The 20,456-nt window shown below is 44.5% G+C and overlaps 1 protein-coding gene across 4 annotated transcripts in view; it reads right to left on the minus strand.

The window, feature by feature from the left end:
• Positions 1 to 20,138, minus strand: part of LOC138267508 (TRPM8 channel-associated factor homolog) — a 39,605-nt gene extending 19,467 nt beyond the window's left edge. Inside the window, exons 1-4 of one of the 4 annotated variants that reach the window (XM_069216507.1) lie at positions 20,001 to 20,138; positions 14,321 to 14,956; positions 6,268 to 7,259; positions 5,834 to 5,928 (exon numbers count right to left, since the gene is read on the minus strand). In XM_069216507.1, coding sequence (XP_069072608.1) covers positions 5,834 to 5,928; positions 6,268 to 7,259; positions 14,321 to 14,937 — 1,704 coding nt within the window. In that variant the 5' untranslated portion in view covers positions 14,938 to 14,956; positions 20,001 to 20,138. Of the gene's footprint in view, positions 1 to 5,833; positions 5,929 to 6,267; positions 7,260 to 14,320; positions 14,957 to 15,465; positions 15,660 to 18,883; positions 19,077 to 19,961 lie in introns of those variants that run through there. The other 3 variants (XM_069216508.1, XM_069216509.1, XM_069216510.1) reach the window with 3 other exon arrangements.
• Between the last annotated feature and the right edge of the window lie 318 nt (positions 20,139 to 20,456).

Genomic DNA, 20,456 nt, shown 5'->3' on the forward strand with positions numbered 1-20,456 from the left:
AAAACACCCACCCCGCCCACATCTATGGAGGCCATCAGCTAAACTTTTACCTTGGAAGGAGTGATGGCCCAGGGGAGAATTTCAAAAGATAATTCTTGGAAAGGTCCATTCAAAATAAAAAGGTGTGTTTGGTGACAAAATACACATCAGTACACATTCTTCCCATCCCCTGACTTTGGGGTGAGAACTACTTGACTGATAAGGTACGTGGGAAGAGGGACGAACTATGAGGGTAGCAGTGATTGATCAAAAGAGGTAGGAGAAAGGAGAACAAAAAAACAAGACAACTCATGACTGCCAAAACAAGATGGTGGTTGTAGTGCACAGAAAAGGGCAGAAACATCCACTTGCGAGGAAAAAGAAGTGGCCCTCTGACTCTGAAACAGCAGTCAGGGTGGCGCCGTGGCTATTCTGCTTCCAGCACCTTTGTTGTCAGGCTGCAGGTGAGCACATGAAGCCAGACACCAGGGAGCAGCAGAAATGAAGTATGTGTTCACAGGGCTATAGGCTAGCACGTGGCTTATAATATCTATACATTTCATTAGTGAATATTAAGAGCTAAATCATAATATGTGTCTACCAGTCAGGCTATTGCCAAATACTGTCCTTTATGATTTTTTTTATTTTTTGCAGTTTTTTTTCATAGCTCGAACGTGGGTGGAGGGCATTACAGCACTTTCCAAATTAACCAGACTACATTACATATTTTGTAGGCACTGGCAGATTAAGTGATTTGCCCAGAATCACAGGATGTCGAGCTGGGGTCAGGATTCAAACCTAGTTCCCCATGTCCAAGATCGGCAACTCTAGCCACTTGGCTACAAATCCTCCTCTAAATTCATCAACCAACCTATTTCGATTCCAGTCCATGTTTACATAGTACATATCACTGATTGGTTGAAATCATTCAGTAAACTGGAGCTCAGTGGGGACCTTTTGATCTGTTTCATTCCAGAGACATGCCTGACACTGCAAACAACATAATTCCAGCTTAATTATTTATTCCTGTCAACAAAGAAGCAAATGTAACCCAGAGTTTTGTTCCATGTAAAGCCAGCAGAGCCAACAATGTTGTGAATCACTCAAATGCGTATGGAACAATTTTGCAAGATTTGCAATAGTCTTTAAAGGAAGTCTGTGTATTCAGTAATTCCACTACCGCCATCGCAAAAGCAAATGGCAGCAGCCTCACAGCAGCCCAGGTTCATAATTCCTCAACCATCTTTATTTCCTTATTTATTACTTCTAAAATTGGGACTCATATTTCAAAGCCTATGAAATGTCTCTGGATTTAACTAATATGCATGGTGTATCATACATCCCTGCTAAAAATCAGTGGATCCTAAATGTATATAAATACACCAGGCAGCACTGCTAACATATGCAAGCCTCTTTAATCGCTGATGGAATGTTTGCAATTTTAAACACTCCATTTAAGTACACTATGGCCCTCATTAGGACCTTGGTGGTAAAAACCGCCTACCGCCACGGCGACGGCCTCCAAAAGACCGTCGCTGTGGCTACCAGCCATCAACCGAATTATGACTGTAGGGAGAATCCCGCCAAAAGGCTGGTGGAATTCCATTGATAGTCATGGCGGCGGACGGCAGTAAGGTGGCGCTGCTGCCAGCAGCACCGCCACGCAAGCAAAACACTGCATACCATATCATGTTCCATGATATGGCCTGGCGGTGTTTTGCTGGCGGACGCTGCTGCTGGCAGCACCAACACGTCCCATCTCCTGCCGGAGGACCCCCTGCAAGCAGGTAAATCAGGTTCTCCAACAGGAGAGGGGCTTGGGGAGTGTTGTGTGCTTGTGTGGGGGTGTGTGTGACTGTGTTTGAATGCGTGTATGTGTGTGTAATGCGTGTGTGCATGAGTTGGTGTGTGTGTACGTGCATGTTGTGTCGTAAGATTGCGTGTGTGCCTGGATGTATGTTTGTGCGTGTTACTGTGAGTGTGTATGAATGTATGCATGTGTGGGTGAATGTGTGTATGCGTTGAGTGTATGGGTGTGTATGTGCGTGTATGTGTGTAAATGTGGTGGGGGCCTGGTGGGGGGAGGGTGGGGGAGGACTCCGGTTAGGGTGGAGGAGGAGACCCCTACCAGTTACAGGGAAGGAATTCCCTGGCACTGATAGTGCCTGTCACCATGGTTTTTGTGGTGGAACAAAAAGCACGGATACCTTGGCGGTGGGCAGGGTCAAAATGCCATGGGCGGCCTAGTGACGGCCGCCGGGTTGGAGACTGTAGCCTCCACCCTGGTGGTCATTACCGCCATGGCGGTCAGTGTGTTAACTTGGCGGTTTGGCTTTGGCCAAACTGCCAATGGCATAATAGTGGAGGTGTGTACCGCCAGCCTGTTGGCGGTAATACCTCCACTATTGCACCGACCGCCAGGGTTGTAATGACCCCCAATGTTTTCTGTCTATGGGTTAAGTGTAGTGGAGACCTGCAAAGGCAATATTTATCCATGCAGCAGTCCTAAGCGTGTTTCAGTAATGGAAACAGGCTCTTCTGTTTAGTGCTATCTTTTTTATTCATTCAATAGTCTTTCTTCCATTTCATTGAATGGGGTGGGTGGCTACTGTAGCTCTAGTCCTTCTCTTACTATGTGATTCAGTTTACGCTTGGGTGCGGAGTGATAATCTTTAATATTTCAAGCTTAAATCTAGGTGCTTTTGTCATGCTTGGTACTTTTATGGTAAGGGCATTAAGTATAATGCATTCAAGTAATGGGATGAAAAATGCTAATCTTTAATCTTTTCTTGTGGTTTAGGGCACCTAGATCGCTAATTTGTGTAACTCTGTGAATGAATCCAGACCCTTTGTACGTTTGTATGAGCCATGTAAAGGTGGCTTACTTGTTCAATTCATCACAGACACTTTTTGCATATTTTGGGTCTCAGTCTAGTTAGTCAGTGTTCGTCAGTCTAGTTAGTCAGTGTTCGTATATTTGCATTTCCCATAATACCTAATTTCATTTCAATAACAGATGTCCTTGTAGCATCCAAACTCAAAAGAACAGGCGATCACTGAAGGAGTACAGCCAGCGCCTCTACTGATCAATAGTAGCCAGTGTGACACGCCCATACAACACTCAAGTATGTGCCTATTTGGAGACGTCATGCACTCTTACCCCACACTGGATATAAAGATATAAGTGACTCTGGGAGGCCAGTGCTCCTGTCACCCAGATGACTAAGGAAGCACAAGATGGATACCCCCAGCACACACACAAACATACAACTTATAGCCAGATGTACTACTTACAAGCTAAAAATGGTCGCAATCTGCAACCAGTATTTTTGCAACCAATAAATATTTTTCTGAACTGACCTTTGTACTATTAAGTGAGTTCCTGTACGAAAAAGAACTGGTTTGAGTCCAATCTGACCTACCTTATTAATATCCTGATTACAAAATGGAAAGCAATCCAATTGCCCACATTAACAGGAATGATTGCCTGAAAGGGTCAGCAGGCCACCATATCTGTAACTGATGTTCAACAAGTAAACTATATTCTTAATGCAGCCCGCTTTCTTAAAAAAAGGTTTCATTTTTTGAAAGTTTATGTAAGAGTTGCCAGTGGTCATTTGGACACCTAAAACACGCCCCTTCCAGATGCTGAATCGTATCTATTTGGAGACCCATCTTAGGAAAAAATTAGTCGGAAAAAATGTCCAGCTCCTAAAGTGGGATTAGTACATAGGAAAAAACATGTTATCGATCCCAAATGGTGACTCAGTGTTGTTGCCGTCGTTGAAAGGCTTAGTACATCTGGCCCTTAGTACTCAAGGCTAGATGCAGCCCCCACAAAAACACCGCCTACAGAAAGTAATCCAATCTCCCATCATCACATAGACTTAAAATCACAATTTACAAAATACCACTTCATGTTCAGAAAAAAGTGAAAAGCCACGATAACAATGTATTTCTTATCTAGTGCTCTTTGTACCTCTGGTGTATGTTCTTTACTTGTTTTAATCTAGCAGGTGATATTTACTTCACATGATTCAATCAAATCAAAAAGGGAGAAGATGAGAGAGAGCCTTATGATTCTGTGGGTATCCCCCTTTCTGAAAAAATTAACCTTGGTTAGGTGGTGTGGTAGGCCTAATCGTACAATGGGAAGCAGAAAGGCACATCAGAACTAGCGGACTGGATGCAGCATATACCATTCTGGTTTAAGACTAGGATATGGCAAGGAAATGGAAGTGGCATAGTCAAAAAATAAATTTATGGATTATGTATTTTAGTTTAGGATCACAGAAAATAAAACTTACACCGCTGTCTGTATAGATGAGTGATAGTAACCTTATTTCACGGGTGCCATGATAGATTGCAGGTGACATGAACAAAGCAAGCAGATACAGAGAATTTGTAAAAAATATATATGTAGTCAATTTACTAGGGCACTCACTAGTTTGCAAATGAATGGAAGAATTTTGGCACGCCATGTCAACTAGTTGGAAGACTCAGGCCCTCATTTTGACTTTGGCGGATGGAAAAGCCTGTCCGCCGAAATCCGCGGTCAGGTCACCGCAAGTGCGGTGACCTTCCAGCGGCCCCTATTATGAGTTTCCCCAGTGGAAAACAGCCCACAACATTGACGTTGGCTCAAAATTAGCCAACGGCAATGTTGCGGTGCATAGGGTGCACCAGCATCCATCGTGCTTTTGCACGATGGGGCTGGCCATGGGGGCCCCTGCACTGCCCATGTCAAGTACATGGGCAGTGCAGGGGCCCCGCATAAGGCCCCCTGCACCCCGTCTCCGCCAGCATTTACACTTGCCCGTCAGACAGCGTGATCGTAATCCCAAGCAGTGCTGCCGTGGCAGATTGAGACCGCCAGCACCTCCAGGCCGACGGCCAGCGGAATTGTGGCGGTGCTGGTGGTCCGACCGTGGTGCGTTCGCCACGGTCGTAATGTGGAGACCGGACTGCCACATTGGCGGCGGTCTGACCGCCACCACGACCCTACGATCTCAAGACCGCCAGGGTTGTAATTAGTACCTGAGTGTTCCCTATAACCAGCTGAGTAAAGACAACCCTTAAACTACTACTGTGGAAACGACATGCAGTAAAGGGAAGCTAAAGTATGTGGAATATGTGGTCTGATTTGTATGATTCATTGTGTAAAAGAACAAACAATCTTATTTAAACTGGTGAACAGAATATTCTGTCTGCTGAATTATAAGTGCCATATGCTATAATGCACTTGTAATAGAGTGGACAGGTTTTCCGTCATGTTTCTGACACAGTAACCGATAGAAAAAACTATCACTTATACCCAAAGTCTGAAGCATTTAAGGCACAAAACTGAGGTGATGGTGAGTTAGACATGTTGGGGAAAGCTCTTTCATTTACTGTTTGTGGGAGCCTCCTAGCGGTACCACAGCACTGTGAGTTGTAAGCCTGGCTCCGAAGTGAGGCTTCAACTGATGGTGCACTTCTGCCCTACAAGATGGGAATCTGACAGTATTTGGCAGCTGAAAATGAGAAATAAACCTGCCAGAAAAACCCTCAAGGGGTGCGGTCAAAAACAACATGGTCATCCTTGTGGCCCTCGTGTGGTTACCTTTCCCTATAAGCAAGAAGCCAGTTTCTTCTCACCCAGAGAACAAATGAACTTTCCCACTTGTAAACCTCAATCTACTCATTCAAGAAGCAAATCACATCAACAGGTGGAATAATCACAAGAGTGTGTTAGCCAGAGGAGACAGTGATTGGATTCTCAAAGTTTTAGTCTATATATAAATAAATTACACAACATAAAATGCTGTTCAGAACTAAAGACGATGGGAAATATCCTGACTGAAGGACAACTTACTGAAAGACCTTTTCTTGCGACATCTGATGGAAGAGTAACTGTGGCTGTCCATGCAGGAGGGATGTAGAGGGCTGTGCTGACCCAGGCAGCAGGACCTGCAGGGAGAAAGGGAGAAATTCTTCAAAAGACTTAGAACAAGGGACAAACTCACAAACAGATTCACAGATTCCAAGGCAAACATGCAGAAACATCTGCACACAAAATACAGGCAAAGGAACATACTTGGTATTAACTGTTTTTTCATCTACTACCTTGAAACATCCTCCTCTTCTTTCTTTTTTCTGCATTCTATTTCTTTTCGCTGTATCAACTTATTTTTCTACTTTCTCTCCTTACTTTATAGCTTCCCATTTGAAGACATACCCTAAGCACCTTGTGACCAGAATGATTCCACAGTAAAATCCATAACTTAATCGACTGCTTGCAAGCCTTACCTGGATTGTTTGCATTGATTTCTAGAGAAATTGGAGGCACTGAAGGAGGCACCGGGGATGGTTGCAGCAACAACTGGCTAGTGCAACAACCGTCTGGACTGGCATCATCAATGGCACACACCAGGCCGAGCAGCATGGCCTCCTTTGACGTACTCTTCACAGGATTCTCTTTGCAAGCTGTTGGGATCCCACCTTTGTGAACTAGCCGCCGGAAGACGCGCTGGAAGGGTGCAAACATGGGACACCTCTCAACTGGAACTTTCATGACTGTGGCACAATCCTGACGCAGCCTCTGAAGCCAAGACGTCAGTGGCGCCTTTGGTTGATCTTTGTTGCGAATATGCTGCTGGAACTGGAAGAGAGCACTACGAAAGTGGTAGTGTTTGCTATCTTCCTCCGCACACAGAGCTGGAAAGTTGTCTCCACTCATGGAGCTTGGCAGTATGCTGATGCCGAACCGGTTTAGGATTTTGTTGCCTGGATGGTCTGCTATTGCGTTTTTTCCTTTGTTTTGAGATGCCCACCACCAGGCATGGCCCCCAATCAGAAGTCCTCCTCCCTCAGCCACAAACTCATGGATTTTCTCAGCATCACGGTCACTGTAGGCATTGCAGCAGTACACGCTAAGGTTTGGGACCAAGCCAGAAATTTCACAGGCAATTCCATCCTGACTGAGAAGACCGTGGAGGCCTTTAACATTGCTCTCAATGCCAATCTTCCCCTTCCTCCCATTGTCGAGCCAGGAAACTGCATTCTGAAGGAATTTCTTTAGCTGAGAGTTTGACAGATATGATTCATGTGTTGTCACCATAACTCGTCCATTTCCATACCGTGCTGCTGCCAAGAAGCATTGGTGGGAATCACTGAGTCCAACAGGGAAGGCCAGTTGCCCATGGACTAACAGTTCTGAAGCGACCGCACTCCCCTTGATGTTTAGATGAGTCACATCATCAAAGAGATACTTCAGGTCTGGAGTAGCATCAACACCATGTCTATGAAAAAAATATTCCAACCAGACAATCACAAACATAATTTGATTATAATAAATATTTAAACAATACACCTTTAAACTGCACTTACTAGTAATATAAATATGCCTGAAAAAACTCCATGTAATAAGCAACAATTTCAGAATCTGCATATGCATAATGCTTTGCAAATGTTCGTAAAAGTGGCATCACTTTCTGAAGCTGATTAGACAACACAATTAGACAATCAGAGAACCAATTATTTTCCATCTTCAGGAATTTACATAAAATCTCATTCTGGCGATGCCACATCCTTCAGTTCCATCAATAAAGATATAGCGTGGGTTGTACATTTGCATTTAAACATGCCATTTTTAACATACAAACTTATCATCTCTTTCCATGGGATATAAGCCCATGCAAGCGTAACTGCCCTGATCTAAATGTGCCGTAAGGACACTTTTGTAAAACAATATGGCACTACATTTTGAGGTCTTGAACCTAGATCACTTTAATTCTAAACCTGTCACTTTTTTTCTGTCACTGACTATAGCTGTATTCTAAGATGTTTTTCAAATCCGATCTGAACATACTATAAGGTGCGACTGTTGCACATCGAGGTAACTTTATTTACAGTTTTCTCTTTTGTACTACAGATAATTAAGGTTTCTTGTTCCTTTCCAATTTACTGAGAACTGACACCTTTTTGTTACACACTTTAAACGTGCTGAGGTGGAGTTTTGATCATAATTTAGAAGGCAGTCAGACTAATTGCAATGCTGTACAAATACTTGTACACTGAGCTGGTTCACTAATCTCCAGGTAGACTCAAGAGGCACTGATGTACCCCATCCAAATGTACTCTTTCAAAACTTACATTCTACATCACCTCATGAAACCAGTCCGGGGGTCCGTTTTGTAGTCCAGTGTTTTTCAGTTTTATAGGCTTCGATCAAACAGAAGTCCAAATATGATAAGTTTCAATGCACTCAATATGCTAATTTTTAATTTCTTGATTCGCTCTGTAATTTTGTATCCGGAAGGATACCCAGATATTGATTACGCTTCCCAGGGGTAGTTGCTTTAACATCCATCAGTGAAGTGAGTGTTCGCATCACTCAAATCAAAATACACGTCAGCCATTAGTACAGATTATTTGACTACACTCTGCTACTTGGCAAAGGTTGAGCTAACGCCATATGGGTACCATTCGCTAAACTGCATACTCTACATGAGGGTTAACTAAACCTATCACCAAAGAATGATTCATGCATAGTCAGTGCTTTAGAGAGGTATAATACATGAAAATGTATCCACCGGTAGGGTCAAACAACATTATTTTTGACACCCCATCTCAAGTGTCTGTGCCATTGTTGTAAGTTAGCAATTGCCACAACAACAGACCAGTATTAATGTAAGTCTTTAATTAATCCGAAATAAAGTGTATCAAGTGAATAATTAACCTAATATATTTTCAGAATCCATCTACGCTTTAAGTATATGACTATTTAAGATGGCAATCATACGGGTCACTTTCTGCATCAATATGACGACAGCTATGAGATTTTTGACTTTGTAATAGGGTGAGTGCTAAAACTAATCTAGTTTGACAATGTGTACTGCTGGGCTGGAACGCTTCTAATATTTGTAACATCACCAATGAGAGACAGTGATATTGTATGTAAGATGTGTCACTTTCTCACCATTTGTCATCTGCATGTAGAGTCTGCCTTTCAATCATTCTCGCTATTTGTGGTAGAATAACGATGTGTAATCTTTTCCTTGTAGCTAACATTCAATAATGTCCTAATCTACTCACACCACCATGTCAAGCACATTTCATCTACCTAGTAACATAAAATCACCATATAGCTACAGCTTAACTAACTCTATTGAAATATTAGTTGATATTGAATTCCTTAATCTTCCACTAATTCGGTCTCTTGATGATTTACTTCCTGTTCTCGTCTCCAGTTTATATCACTCCTCGCATACGTATCCCGCGTCTCTTTTGCACAAGGAGTACCTGCAACTCATATATTATCCCCTCCTGCTTGCACTCTGTTCCCCTAACACTTTATTTGTGTTTCACTCTCTACCCACTTCCCTCCCCTGTTACCTCTTCTTACTATTACCGGAATATTTAAGGTCCTACCTCTTTCAATCAGCTCTACCTCCACGGGCTTCCAAACAGATTTAAGCGCCCATGGCAATGTTCCTGAGCCCTCGGACATGGTCCTTTAGTCCTTCCTCTGTACCATTTTCCTATTGACCCAGTTCATGCTGTGTTCGATTATCAATGCTGCGCTATCCAAGCTAATGGCTATTCTTCGTTCCAAATCTCTTCTATCAAGTCCTTAGAAGAAGGTGTAAAATTACCATCCTTGCCTTTCCACTGTCATCTTTATATTCAGGACGTCAACAGAAAATGAGCCAGGTCTCTTGTGGGGACAACAATTAACTGCTAGAGTCAACAGCCTAGAAATGTACAAAACACAGGGAAACACCCCAAAACCCAAACATACCACCCAACACTGCAGACGCTGCTACTAGCTGTCACTCAGACAGGAGCCCTTAAATGATCCTCACTTTCAAGTGGCTCAGCACCCACCTAGCTGAAGATCAAATACACAGATATTCACCCCAGGCCTCTGCGTTCCCCCAATCTCAACCACATCCAGAGGTGATGGAAGCTGCTTAGTGGCAGGAGCTCGCCTGTGGACTACCCTCCCTATCTACCTCGCCTTTCCTTTAGGAGAGACTTGAGAAGCTACTTACTCTCACTGATGGTTCTCTTTCTACTCCTGTATAGCATCTTCTGCACCTAAGAGCGCTTAGCTATGCAGTGTGCTCGTAATGAATAATGTTGAAATAATAATAAAATATTTATGGGATGAAATGAAAAAGTGCCGAAACTATATCCTCCTCCCTCCTTCATCCTGTGACCTTTACACTTAGGCCCTCATTCTGACGTTGGCGGTCTTTTCGCGAGACCGCCGAGTTACCGCCGCGGTGAAGACCGCCGACCGCGGCGGTATGCCGCTGTGCGCATTCCGACCGCTGGGAGCGTTCCGCCGGGAAACCGCCAGCAGCCACACTGGCGGTCGGCGGAAAAGTGGAGACTGGTCAACCTCCACCGCCACGCCAGCAGAACACCGCCCACAGAATTACGACCCACATATCTGTGTGGCGGTCTTCTGTTGGCGGTGTTCTGTTGGCGGTCACCTCCCCATGGCTCCCGTCGCCTCCCGGAGGACCAACGCACAAGGTAAGTTGACCGTCCGTGAGGGGAGGGAGAGGGGGGGTGTTGTGTGATGTGGGCGTGCATGGGGGTGTGCGTGTGAGTGTGTAGAGGGGGTGTGTGAGTGCGTGTATGTGGGCGGGGGGTGCTGCTGTGTCTATGGGTAATGTGTGCTGTTCGGCAGGTGCGCATGTCTGCATGTATGTGTGCGGGTATGTGTCCCCGTTGTGTATGTGTGTGTAGGGGGTGTGTATATGTGCATGTTGGGGGTGTGTGCATGTCGGGGTGCATGTATGTGCATGTCGGGGTGGGGGTGGGGAGGGGGTTCGTACCACCTCTGGGGGGTGGCAGGGGGGTGGAGGGTGTGGGGGGAGGACTCGGGTGGGTAGTGGGGGGTGGGGGAGACCCCTATCAGTGCCAGGGAAGGAATTCCCTGGCCCCGATAGTGCTTACCGCCATGGTTCGCATGGCGGTTCCCGACCGCAAGAAACCGCGGCGGTAGGCAGGGTCATGATACAGTTGGCGGTCTTGGGACGACCGCCGGGCCGGAGTGCGCAAACTCCAGCCCGGCGGTCATGACCGCCGTGGCGGTCGGAGTGGGGAAGTGGCGGGCGATCGCGGCGGTGACCGCCGCGGTCAGAAAGCCATTTTTCTGACCGCCGGTCTGTTCGCGGTCCGACCGCCGCCTCTCCGCCGACCGCCAGGGTCAGAATGAGGGCCTTAGTCTGAAAATGTGCCCTAAGTAAATATATTGGGCCTGATTTAAAACTCGGCGGATGGGTTACTCTGTCACAGCGGTGACGGATATCCCATCTGCCTAAACTAAATCTCATTATATTCTATGGGATGTAGATTTCGGCAGACAGGATATCCGTTACCATTATGACAGAGTAACCCGTCCACCGAGTTCTAAATCAGGCCCATTGTATCCACTTGTGCTCCATTCATGAATAACTCATTTGTGTTCCTTGGGATATCCACATGTTTGAAATCCCCCTGCTATAGCACTTTGGGCCAGATGAACGAGAATTTCATTTGGTATGTCCCTGATTGCGATTCATTGTGAATCTCAATTAGAGGCTCGCAGAATGAAATGTACAAATGTCTCTGAGACACATTTAGCGATTCCTAATGGGGGTCGCAAATGACCTTCCTCTTTAATATTCATGAGGTAGGTCGCAATTTTCAGCCCCATTGGGAATGGCCGCACACAAAAGGATGGTGGCCTGTTCGGGACAGCAGACCACTATGTCTGTGACTGCTTTTTAAATAAAGAAGTTTTTTTTTTTTTTTTAATTCAGACAGTTTTCTGTAAAGGAATACATTTCAAAAAGAAAAATTAAACGTTTATTTTTTATTTTTTCAGAGTAGGCAATGGTCCGTGGGGCTACTGCCTGCTCTGAAAAAATACTTTTGCTACCATTCACAAAGGGGGAGGGGTCCTGTGTTGACCCCTTCCCCTTTGCAAATAGGTTACCACCAATATGGAATTGTGTTAACAGTTATTGCTGTGAGACCGCATTCAAAGTCACAAAACAATCATATATACCATTCAGATTCAGTATTTGGAAGGGACGCCCTGAACACGCCCCTTCCTAATACCGAATCGCAAAGCCCAAATTGCAATTCAGTAACAAGTTACAAATTCACAATTTGGGCTTTGTACATTCCAAAATGCATTTTTCTAGTCTCAAATGGGTCGATACTGCGAGTCAGACAGTTTGCGACTAGAAAAAACGATTTGCACATGTGGCCTTTTGTCCCTTATTCATAAGAGATATTCTCCTCCATTGGTGTCCCACCTGGATGTTCTTCCCTATGAAACCCCTGCAACCAAGATGAACATGGTTCATTTTTTCCTGAACGTCTTTTCAGGGATAGCACTTCTGCTTGCTTGCTTGCTTACCCTCGCTTTTGCCCATAGCAGTATTAAGTAAGGGGACATTCCTCCATCATGACCCTCTTACACCTTTAACCTCAGATGGCCATCCACACACTTCTCCTACATTAAGGATTTGCTTGCCTAATCAACATTTTAAGCACCTTAAATACATTTGTAATAGTGATTACTTCTTCCTCAGTATCTCTATTCTTTCCAAATTACCTTATGCTTGCGTTTTTTCTTTTCGACTTACCGGTCACTCTTTTTAATCCACTTCCACATTAAGGGGGTCATTACGACCCTGGCGGTCGGCGGTACACTGGCGGTGCTCCGCCAGTGTATTATGACCATGGCGCATTAGCCACGGCCATACCGCCGGCCCCTCCACTTGACCGCCAGGCGGTCATAATCCCCAACCGCCAGCCTGTACATGGCGGTAAACACCACCATGGAAAGGCTGGAGGTAAGGGACTCGGGGGGGCCCCTGGGGGCCCCTGAACTGCCCATGCAGTAGGCATGGGCAGTGCAGGGGCCCCCAGGCACATCCCCATCGCGCATTTCACTGCCCGAATTTTGGGCAGTGAAATGCACGACGGGTGATGCTGCACCCGCTACACATCAACATTGCCGCCGGCTCTATTATGAGCCAGCTGCAATGTTGATGTGACTTTTCTGCTGGGCCAGCGGTCGGAAATGCTGTTTCCGTCCGCTGGCCCAGCAGAAATGTCATACTAGGGAGCCACCAATACCGCCAGCACTGGCGGTATTGTAACGCCCGTGGCTTCCGCGGTCTTTCTGCAAGACCACCGAATCATAATGAGGGCCTAAATGACATAAGTTCAGCAACCTCCTAAAACGTCTGTTTTTTAAATCGTAGCCCATTTCCATTCTCAACATGATTTTTCCACAGGATGGCCCACATTTGTTTTCTCTTATTATCCCACGAGGAATAGTTTTCCACTTAGCAGATATTGAGTTTTTTGCAATTATATCAAGGAGGACAAAATCAAATATATAACTTCCAGTGTGGGCAGAGACATGTAACAATCTATCCTGAATTCATATCAAACGAGTAAGTCTCCTTTTGTACTGTAATCATTCAATTTCTTGAATATTCCTCTCCGTCATGTCTCAGAATGGAAGATGAAGCCATGAATCCTTTTGGAAAGCCTAGGATTGCGTCAGGGACAGCTAAGTGTCTGACCGATAGAGCTGGATCCCCATGAGATGCCTGTCAGGGTTACATCTGTGAGGCTGATACAAAAATCCATGCTTTCTGACCTCTACAAGAAAGTTAATGCTGGGCAAGTGCCATTTACTTCTTCCACTAAAAGACAGGGAGGGGTTGGTGGAAGAGAGTCACACTTCAGTCTCTGCCCTGAAAGTCTCTTATCTTTGTGGGAGGGGGGGCTAGTGCACAGGCACTCCAATGCCAGCAGAGCTGAAGAGCCAGTGACATGTGGGGTGTTCTGAAAGGCAGATAGGGCTGAGGAAACATCAGTAAAACAAGTCAGGAACCCTAACTGACGGCAAGGGATGGGGATGAGTCACCTGCCTGCCAAGATGACGTTGAAAGGTCCGAAAGCAATTATTGATGGGAGGTGGTCACCTCTAAAAAGCAAAATACAGCCCAGACAGAGGGCTGCCAAATTTCAAGCACCACAATGTGATACAGATGTTTTCCATACCCCAAAGCATTCTATGAACAAAAATATTATGTAATACTTTTGATAAAATATAATGACACAGTATTCAAATAAAGAAGATAATGACTGTCTATAAATAACTTTTATTTCAATCAAAGGCTCTAATAGCTCATGGCCAAATACAACAACAACAGCATTTGTTTATGCTGACTCTCCCCAAATAAGAGACAGTGCCCTAGCACAAGGCAATCTACAACCTAGAATAAAATTAGATGTAAGATCATTCAAATGCACAGAGCTAGGTTTCAATACTCACGGGATCACCAGCTTTACTGCAGGAATCTCTTTAGGGACAGGAAACATCCCTTTCACACCTTTGTTAGGTGTGAAGTGAATGCCCGCCACACCGATGATGCGGTTTCCAGGAAAGTTGGGAATTACATTTTTAGCACCATGTGATGATGCCCACTGCCAGGCCTGGCCCCCAATGAGGATCCCACCACCTCTCTTCAAAAACGCAACAAGGTCACCTGCTTGCCGGTCATCATAGGCATCCATGCAGTACACTCCGAAGGTTTCAGAGAAATTCTCACTGGATTGGGCAGGAATGCCAGCACTGGTAAGAGATTGGAGCAGGAAATTTAGACTTGAATGGACACCAATCACAGCTTCTGGAGAAGACTGGAGCCATCTGACAGCGTTTTGGAGGAGCTTGGAAAACTTTGGACTTTTCAAGTACTCATCATGGGTAAGTACCAGGACTCTTCCTTTCCCGTACCAGGAGGCCGCAACCAGAACTTCACCATTTGAGTTCACCAGCAATGGAAATGGCTTGTCTCCAGAGAGCAGCAGATCACATGGGGAATCCTTCACCGTGAAATCAAGCTTATCTACTCCAGCCACCAATGCTTTGAATGCTTCCGAGGGACTCATGTTTCAAGGAATGTGTTATCTGCAATTCAAAAGAAAAACAAGACCACTTTTGATTGGAAGAGGAGAATATCATCACTATAGGGTAGTAACAACAACAGATTCTAAACAGAAGAATGAGGGGAAATTATCTCATCTCAGAGCAATAGAAATAGCAAAGCTTGTGGCAGGAAGACTGCAGATCACTTCTATAAATGTAGAAATAAAATGGGAGCTGTTAGTTAGGCCATATACATGTTTTTTTCACACAAGGCAGTACCACTTATCGACAGACTGATTTTTTTATATAGCATAATTCAACGTGCATGGTTGTAAAAATGGTGAGTTCTTGCTTCATCAAGAATTTATTACTCAAGGTTCACAAAGTAAGTTAAATGATTTTATTGTGTTAAATAAATGTATTAGAACACAAGTGCATAAGCTTCTTGGCGCTGCAGGATTAAACACAACTTGATTAATAATAATAAGAGAGATAATATAAACTTGCTGGTTAAATGCCAAACAACAGCATTTTTGTTAATGATTGGTCACCTGACTTAAGTGCGGAAGTGCAGGGGCATGGAGAGCCACTGCTTGGAAGCTGCCTCTGAGAATGCTCTTGCACCAACAGGGGCTGGACAGGAAGGTGGGATTGGTAGCAGGAAGTAGTTGATGGAGCTGGATTGTAGCCTTCTATCAGCAGAATCTCTTCTGTTATGGCAGAGGACCGTCGCCCCCCCGCCAACATATGCACACTTGAAAAATAAAATGAAAATAAAACAGTTTTATTATCATTTAATTTTTCTTCTCGGAGCCAAGTCTTGAGGATGGGGCCATCCTCACGTCAGCACTGCAACAAACACGGAGGGGGAGCAGTGGGCACTGCTGCAAGCGCGCATGTCGGTTTGGCCGACTGTCTTTGGACGGCCAAACTGACATGCACACTGATATCTCACCAAGCTTAGCTGCATTGGTGGGGGGAGAACAGCAGGCACAGTCTTCCAGCCCCTGTGGGAGCACAAAACCAGCCCGCTCCGGCCGATCCCCGCGCTTCCCTCATGCTGGGGAATAGTATTATCTGCATGAGAGCACCGTCTGGATAGGCGATAGGGGAGTTTGGGAGCCTCAGTCTGTGCACTAGCAGAGGGGCAGAAGAGTGGCCACACTGCCGGCGGCAAGTAAGTTTTTTTTTTTTTGGTTACTGTCCCCCCACACTACTCCACTACTTTTCCCTGATACCAGCCGCTACTGCCTTCTACAGCCTTGAGCCAAGAAATTTTGAGGGCTAGGAATGACAGAGTCTTTTAATGAACTCCTTGTGCACCAAGGCCCTGGATTAAAAAAAAAAATACTATTTGCACTCTTCAAATGCAAAGTTTACTGCTTGAAACACATTAGGCCTAATTTCGAGTGGGTTGGTTAATTCTGACCCGTGCGTAAACCACTGTTTTGTTTATCTAATGCAACTGATATTTATTGATTTGGTAAATTAAACAACTCAATCTTTGTTATATTTTGGCAACTCAAACCTGCTGAAATTTAACAGGGGAACTTGTACTGTATTTACCATACCATGTAGATCTTGGTACGTTAAACACCAAAATATGCATGTTATTCCCGTCAAACTACTGACAGGTGGTATTTATCGCACATGATGAATAACGTACTTCGTGGTATCGTTGTTTATCAGGAGTGATAACTAACACCTAAACTCGTAAGCGGGACCCTTGAATTCCATCATGGAAACCCTACTAAGTGTTCCTGCATTTCCTTGGTGCTCATTGTCTCAGCTTGTTTTGTACCTAATTTAAAATGACTTTCTTTTGAACAGGCATAGATGGGTGTGCCGAAACACCCTGTGCCACCCAACAATTATTTGTTAAATAACTAATATCTGCTTCAGGGTAAATACAGATTTTAAGAGCACAATTTAAAATCTTGTTTTTGTATTGTAGGCAGAGTACTTTAGGTGAAGCTGCCAGTAAGGTATTGTTATGCTCTACATAGCACATTTAGATATTATATTCCACGTCATAGAATTGTTAATTATACAGTGCTTAGGGCACCCTCGTCCTGCCTCAAAGCGCTGAACAGCTCAACAGTAATCATCTGTGCACTCCTTTCTTCTGAGTCTTTCCTCAGGACACGGCCGGACTCGCGCTACCAGTTCTGCAAAAATAAGGTAACTTTGAAAAACAATTCTGAGAACTCCTAATCCTCAGGTTTTTTAAAGTTTAAATTAGTTTTTATTAAACATTAACATACAGTATAAACCCATTAGCAACCAGTTTCCCAAATCTGCTCCACAAGTGTATTTAGTATTTTTTTTTTACATAAAGTATACACTTATAAACCTACAACAAATACTACAGTGAGTGCATTGTTTGTATAAAGTACACCTTGTTAAACACCATCTAATTAAAGGGTAGGTCAAATTCCAGATATAATCATATTACAAAAGATAGAAAGCTTGGATAAAAGAAGGAGCCCGTGGTTAGTTCCTTCCCAGTTTAGTACCCTGGAAATTCCCACTTGCTAAGTGATCACATGTCATACGAAACACTGTCAACTAGACTTAACTAGGGTTCCTACCCAAGTATGTCTAAAACCCAGGGCACACTTTATGGCTGCCTACTTATGCTTCAGGTAGAAGTCCATGGGTAGTTTTCCTGGGTGGCTGATGCCACAGTTCTTAAAATAATGGTGCAAAATGCATTTCCCAGTTATAGCACCAATTAAAGTCTTAACAAAGCTGAGACACGAGCGCGTGAAACCAAGTGCAAAATTCACTGAACACAATGTATGGTGGTTTGATGGCTCAGTGGCCTGATGAGCCTCTCGAGATTGAGAACATTAGAACCACTGAGTCTGTAACAATAAACACCCTTTATCTGTAATAGGCTGTTGGGCCCCTCCTTTACATTTATATGTTTTAAAAAAAAAGCTGTATGCTTGCTAAGGCCAGAGCTATTGGATTTGCAAATGCTTGTTGATAGATGATATCCCATAGATCTAACTCCTTCGTCAAAAGTCGGCACTATCACCTTGAATATATATTTCTCAGATCTGTATTTTTCGAGCATTAAATCGATATTCTTCTCCATTCGTCTGGTGTGCATAGTCATGCAGTCTTAAACATCTGGACATTTTCATGCCTTTTTTCCTTCATATCTCCCTAATCTAATTTCCAAAATCCCTCAAACCACTTTTCACTGTCAGAGTATTCACTCTGACATTCATTCTCTCAACAGCGGCTTTCAGACTCACACACAAAACCTGAACTGTTTCTCTTAGTGTTGACTATTCAAATGACCACAGACGAGTAATTTATTATTAAATAATACAACTAATTAACACAACGTATACATTCTTGCTAAGTTAAATATGAACACATAATTGGTTTGTGGGTGCATCTTTTTAATTTATCCAAATGACCCATTAAGTAAATAGGAGGTCACAAGTCTGAATCCCAGCAAGGTCAATTGAGCTCCATATCCTTCCGAGATCACAATATAAAGTAACATTACATTCAGTAATAGTAACCTCTTTTATTCACAGCACTATGATAAGGCAGAAATGTGGTAAGAAGTCTTGTTTACAATGCATACCATTAACACTATTAAACAATCAGTAGAAAAGAGAGTTAAAAGTGTGAACTTTGCTCAAAGCCATTGGTTCCAAAAACAAGTGTTTGATTTTCTTAGATATGATAATGATACCCCTGATTACTCAATGTATGTATGGGCTAAAGAAACCCTGCCATACATTATCAGCATGTTGAAAGTCACTGAGGAGTTTCTTGACCACAGAGAAGAACTCCGAAGTGACTTGCAATATCCTTTAAATGTACTGTGGGGTGCACTTTACCCCTTATAATACATCATGGCCAGGAGCGGCTTGCGGGACTTTATAGGGGCGGGCAGTGGGGGGAGAAGAGGGGGATTAATAAATTTAAAAAAAATACACTAACCTTCATTCGCCGTCGCAGCCACCACCATGCCGCTCCTCTCCTTCAGGCTCTACGCACAGGCTCCCAGCTTGCCCTGCAGCCAATCCTGACGCAGAGCAGCCAAGGCACTCCCCGGGTGGGAGTCTGTGCCTGCACTCTCCAGCCCGGAGAGAGCACAGTGCGCATGAGTTTTTTGCAGGCCAAGACGGCCGGCCAAAAAGAAATGCGCACTGAGAGGAGTGCTCTGTGCACTCACCTCCATCGCTGCCATCCCCAATGCCCCGCCCCTTTTAGTAGAAAACGCTAATAAACATAGTTCATTATCATTTTGTAGTAAAGGGTTTGCAGCTGCTGGTGGGGGGCGGGGGTGACGCTCCTCCACCACAGCGGAGGAGTGGCCACTGATCACGACACAATCACCGTTCCAACAAATCGCTTAAATGCTTGGATTGCTTTTTCATATGAAAGGGATAGGATGTTTATAAACACGAAAAAAAGTAGACTCTGTAGTGCAAAATTAAACACTCAAAAAAGTTAGATATCTGCTACAAAAAAGACGTTAGTGTCAGTTACAAGACAAATTTTTAAAAAAAGCCTTTGCTCAGAATGTTGAATGCAGAGAGGTTCTATGGTTCCTATAATTACCTAAAATGTGGAAAATATACATGTTGCCATAAATATCTCTTGCCACCTCACAGCTGCTCATGTAGAAAAATAGAGCCAAAATAGAAAAAAAGGTTTCAATTTCATTCTTTAAACTGCAGCTTTAATTACGCCATTACTCCTTCCTGCCTTTCCCCTGGCTGCTGACTCCAACAGGCATTTTGACGCCAAGCGCTCAAGTGTAAGAAGTTATTAAAAATGTACTAGTTGTTGTTACGAATATTTTACCAACAGCTCATGTCAATAATAAGAAAGACCTCGCTGTGCTGAAGAGTAAGAGCTTCCACCGAGCTCCTAGGACGATTTCTTACCCTTCTAAAGTTTTGGAGCAGAAATTAAACTAGAGTTATTCCCTCCAGACAATAAAGAGTTGATAGCGCTGCGCCCCTTTCCTGAAAGCTCCTACACAGGTGACAGTTTAGCACTGATCGCCTACCAGTAAAAGTGCAAAAGTTAGAGATAGCAAGCAGCTCACCAGCCGGGCTCTTCCCTCTGTGTGTCACAAGAGTCTCTCCTTCCCTCTGGGCTGCTCCTGTGGCTGTGCCGCCCTGCCCTTCTATATGCCAATGACTTGGGAAAGAACGCGCTCGCACAGACCTCTGGGAGTTGTGGTCCATCAGGTGTCAAAGCCAGTTCAGGTGCATTCTGCCAGTAGAAACCGTGCTAGATCCTGCAGGGATTAGGGAAACAGGACAGAAGAGCTGCTGTGAGGGAGGCAGCCGGGGACCCGCCCTGGGCGCCGAGGGAGAATGACTTCCCTGTCAGGAGCCCTCGGGAGCCGGCCAGTGCAAACACTTCGGGCCCACACACCCATGTCTGGCCCGGCCTATCGGAGAGCTGAGACCGCGGGTTTAGGAATGCAGCCACGATTACCTCAAACGGGGTGTTGTGCAGCAAAACAGCTCACACAGGATGCCACTGTTCCACCCCC

The sequence above is a fragment of the Pleurodeles waltl genome, chromosome 12, assembly GCF_031143425.1.
Source record: "Pleurodeles waltl isolate 20211129_DDA chromosome 12, aPleWal1.hap1.20221129, whole genome shotgun sequence".
NCBI lineage: Eukaryota > Metazoa > Chordata > Amphibia > Caudata > Salamandridae > Pleurodeles > Pleurodeles waltl.